Source organism: Pectinophora gossypiella, unplaced genomic scaffold (assembly GCF_024362695.1).
Source record: "Pectinophora gossypiella unplaced genomic scaffold, ilPecGoss1.1 Pgos_38, whole genome shotgun sequence".
In the NCBI taxonomy this organism is placed as follows: Eukaryota; Metazoa; Arthropoda; class Insecta; order Lepidoptera; family Gelechiidae; genus Pectinophora; species Pectinophora gossypiella.
Window position 1 is genome coordinate 527,717 of NW_026063248.1, and position 4,675 is coordinate 532,391.

The 4,675-nt window shown below is 40.4% G+C and overlaps 1 protein-coding gene across 1 annotated transcript; it reads left to right on the top strand.

Annotated features, from left to right (window-relative positions):
* Window positions 1-1,581: 1,581 nt before the first annotated feature.
* LOC126381161 (uncharacterized) lies at window positions 1,582-2,771 on the top strand. Its single transcript, XM_050030685.1, has 3 exons — window positions 1,582-1,749; window positions 1,894-2,070; window positions 2,458-2,771. Exons 1-3 carry the CDS (start codon window positions 1,674-1,676, stop codon window positions 2,754-2,756), a joined length of 552 nt encoding a protein of 183 aa, XP_049886642.1. The 5' UTR covers window positions 1,582-1,673; the 3' UTR covers window positions 2,757-2,771.
* Window positions 2,772-4,675: the final 1,904 nt, after the last annotated feature.

The following is a 4,675-nucleotide window of genomic DNA, read 5'->3' on the forward strand; positions in this document are numbered from 1 at the left end:
TAGGTTTTATTTTGCGAGTAAAAGTTATTTGGAAACATTTAGCTATATTAACACTGATTTTGTTTTCTTTATAGTATTCGGATAACAAATCAAGATCATTTTGCAACTTGACAGAGTCCGTAATGTTGTCAATTCTCAAAAATACCTTTTTGTCGTCCGCATACAGCAGATGTTTGGAAGACCTAAAACATTTGTCAATATCATATAGATACGCAACATAAAAAAGGGGCCCCAAATGGGAACCCTGGGGTACCCCCGACGGTATATATATGAAGTCAGATTTGTGTCCACCAATGACAATCGCCTGTCGTCTATTAGATATATAAGATTTAACCCATCTATACAAATCTCCTCGAATACCTAGATGATATAATTTAGAAAGCAAGATGATGTGATCCACACGGTCGAAAGCTTTTTCGAAATCTGTGTAAATCACATCAACCTGAGAACGAGCATCCATAGACCTAAAAACATAGTTGGTGAATTCACAGAGATTTGTATTGACCGACCTATCTTTGAGAAAACCGTGTTGTGCCTCACTGATATTCGAGGTTATGCTGAGATAAATAGTTTGATATATTAGCTTTTCAAAAAGTTTCGAGATTGTGTTTAGAATAGATATAGGTCTGTAATTCTGTATAATAGATTTGGATCCTTTTTTGTGTATTGGCACAATGTGAGCTTCTTTCCAAATATTAGGGAAAACCCCTTCCTGAATTGAGCGGTGTTGGCATCCCCAACAAAATTATATTTTTAATATTTAAGTGTGGCAATACTTGCCCTTCTGATCTCAAATCTAACTAACGTGTACTTATCGTGTGTTAAACATTTTATAATATAAATTAATAAAAGTGCAGTCAACACTGTCCAGCTGTGTTATTCCTACCTACCATCAAGCAGAGCATCGACCACATCTAGATGCCCACATTGGTCCTTCGTCCCGGTAATAAGAATCAGCCAGCTGCGAGGAAGATTGCCGCGATCAAGTCGCGATTTACATTCGACTTCGGCTTTCTAACGACAGTGCAGAGAAGACGAGTACTATTTGGCACACGCAGAAAAATACACAGTGCAGCAAGATATTTCATCATCGTTGAAGAACTACAACATTTACATCGTTTCATACAATTTCTATCAAGATAATTTCGCATTATTACATTTCGCCGCCATTTTACGTCTTTCGTCATCATTTTCGTCGTGGTGAAGTTCCCTGCGAGCGACAGTCACCCGTGTCTACAGAAAATAAGGTCGGATTTTGCAGCATATTTTCAGAATTCACCATTTACACAATTGAAACGTCCCGCGCTTTATCGGAAATTCATCATCGACCGCTCATCGACCGAAGTGCGAAACGTCAACGCGCCATTGGCTGAACACAGAAGCAACGCGATCGCCTATTCGTCGAAGTTGAAGTTCTGCCAACGCGACGCAATAAGGGAGTATTGGTGCACGAAATCGAGTGAAACGCAAGATAGTAGTTCTCAACGCAAGTAACAAGGACAGCATATATTCCTATTAATTTTATGTTTATTAATTTAATATTACGTTTGACGTTACTCAGTAGTTTTTTAGTAACGTAAACGCAATTTTTATACGCGCCATTTTGATGTAATTCCGTGTTACAACAAAATATTTCGAATTTATTGAGTGTATACGTTGTTATCATTGTGAAAATGTCTGTTTCTAACGGAGAGGAGGACGTAGCTGCAAAACTAAGCAAACTTAAGTTAAACCGCGGCTATGATAAAGGTACGTTGACACGTTTTCATACCACATTATCCGACGTCAACAAGTTAAAAGATGTTCCGTTAGCCACGCTTGAAGAAAAGCGCAAAAAAGTGCTATTGACTTATGAACATTACGAAAATTATAATAGAGAAATAATCTTTCTAGATCCTAAAGAGGAAATGTCGGAAGATATCGCGACAACAGAGGACAAAATGTATTCCGTCCTCTCTATTTTGGATCGGGAAATTGCGTCCCGCAAGCAGGTTTTGCAGCCTCCGCCTCCGCCTCCTCCAGCTAAGAGATTGGTGAACCTACCAACTTTAGGGATTCCTATATTCGCAGGTAAATATTCCGAATATACACCATTTATTGAACTGTTCAAATCTGTAATTCACAAGGATGCCACGCTTGACAATATACAAAAACTCCATTATTTGAGAAACTTTTTAAGCAGTGAACCACTTAAATTGATTCAAAACTTACCACTCACCAGTGCCAGCTATGATGAAGCAATCAAAATGCTCGATGATAGGTACTGTCAGAAATTTCAGGTCATTAATGAACATGTAAATATTTTATTGGACTTGCCCCACATATCTCGTTCGACTCCCACCCAGCTTAGGGAATTTATTTGTCAAGTCAGACAACACTTGGCCGCAATCAAAAACATGAATACATGCGTTGACAACTGGGATCCCATCCTAATTTGTATTTTGGTACGGAAATTAGATTCTTACACGGGAAGAGCCTACCACATGGAACGTGACACGTCTGCAGAGCCCACGGTTAAGGAGCTGCTGGCATTTTTAGAGAAGAGAGCGCTCGCAATGGAAAATGCTGAGCCTCCTCCTGCGAAGCCCTCTACCAGCAACGCCTATGGTAACAGGCAGTCCAGATTGGCAGTCAACGTAGCAGCGGTGGGAAGCAAACCAGCATGCAATTACTATACTGGAGCCTCCGGCGAGCCAGCAGAGCGAGCCTCGGCCGAGCCACACGCTGCTGCCGAGCCCGGCGGCGCTGCGGCCTGAGCCGTGCGTCTACGTGACACCTACCGCTCCGCCCGAGGATGGCCCGCGCATTTTAAACACTAAGTTTGGACATATAATTGGCGGTGCTTTACCAAGCCAGCATGAGGTAACAAAGCTTATATCGCTCTTATGCACGAAGTGTGACAACGATTTAAATGATACTATGGCAAGTTTCTTCCAAACTGAGTCTGGACCTGAGGTATATAAGGAGCAACTTTCAGAACATGACATTGTAGAAAATAACTTTCAAAGTACTATGAAATTGGAAAATAATAAATTCCAAGTGGACTTACCACTAAAGATTCCTATTTCTGATGTGAATGAAACATTAGGTGAATCTTTCGATTTAGCTTTGTATAGGTTCTTAAGTCTTGAGAAAAAATTGAATAAAAATAGTGTTTTACACTCAGAATATAGTAAGTTCATAAACGAATATGTAGAGCTGGGACACGGTCATTATATTAATTTGGATTCTTATAATTTAAGGCAGGATCCCGTATATTTTCTCCCACACCACGCGGTTATAAACGAGAGCAGCAAAACCACTCGTACACGAGTAGTGTTCGACGCGTCTATGAACACGCGCAGTAAAGTTTCTCTCAACGACATTTTACTTAACGGCCCGGTCGTGCAAAGGGATCTCTTTGACATAGTCATTTTATATAGATTCGGAGATTATACATTTAATGCAGATATCAAACGTATGTTTAGGGGGGTCTTAGTAAATCCTGAACACACCTCATTACAAAATATTTTATGGCGTGAAGACCCTTCCCAACCCATTAAATGTATACGATTAGATACCGTCACATATGGATTAAAATCGTCAAGTTATTTAGCGACTCGATGCTTACTAGAGCTTGCAAAACAGAATGAAACTAACTTACCTTTAGCCGCTTTTATAATTAAAAACTGTACCTATGTTGATGATGTCATGGTTTCGCACTCTAATTTGAATACATTACTTGAGGCAAAAATGCAACTAACACAATTGCTGACTCTGGGTAGCTTCGAATTGCACAAGTGGTCATCCAACAACAAACAGGTGTTGTCAGATATTCCCACGAGCCTACAACAGTTGGATGATATAGAACTTCAAAAGGAAAATTATAATATAAAGGCGCTAGGTCTGTCTATACACGTACAGGAAGATTGCTTTGTCATAACACCTCCCACAAACGTGCATACACAAAACATCACAAAAAGAAATATCTTAAGCCAGATTTCTCGATTTTATGACCCGCTAGGCTTTGTTTGTCCGATTGTGGTGAAGGCGAAGGTCATTATGCAGCAGCTATGGCTTGAGAAGATGGAGTGGGACGCATGTCCGCCTCAGCACATACATGACGAGTGGGTACAATTTTCTAATAACCTAGCTTCTATGGACACTATTAAATTAAAAAGAAACATACAGATTTCCTCAGACGCTGAAGCTGTGCAGCTCATTGGATTCGCAGACGCCTCGAGTTCTACGGGCTACGGTTGCTGTGTATACCTACGAGTGGTTCACTCATCAGGTACAGTTGAAACATCCTTACTGTGTTATATATATGCAGGGCCCAAACTGCTATTAGCGCAGTTAAATCAAAAATACTGGTTAGTAAACGGTATCAGAACGATTAAAAAAGTTATTCATAACTGTTTAGTTTGTTTCAGAATGAAAGCAAACACTGCAGGACAGCTCATGGGTTCCTTGCCAAAACAGCGTGTCACCGCTTCAAGGGCCTTTCAAGTTGTTGGAGTGGACTTCGCTGGGCCGGTGCAGTTAAAAAATTCACGCATTAGGCGAGCAACTCTTAGTAAAGGTTACATCTGTGTATTCGTCTGCTTCACAACAAAAGCGGTTCATCTAGAACTAGCTTCAGACTTATCCACGGATACCTTTCTCGCCTGCTTTAAGAGATTTATTTCGCGTCGAT

Excerpts from the sequence above, each read along its gene's own strand:
- LOC126381161 (XM_050030685.1), top strand. The coding sequence starts at position 1,674 with ATGTCTGTTTCTAACGGAGAGGAGGACGTAGCTGCAAAACTAAGCAAA. Across the intron at positions 1,750-1,893 it reads AAACCGCGGCTATGATAAAG|ATCCTAAAGAGGAAATGTCG; the intron begins GTACGTTGACAC and ends TAATCTTTCTAG. Across the intron at positions 2,071-2,457 it reads AGGGATTCCTATATTCGCAG|ATTCTTACACGGGAAGAGCC; the intron begins GTAAATATTCCG and ends TACGGAAATTAG.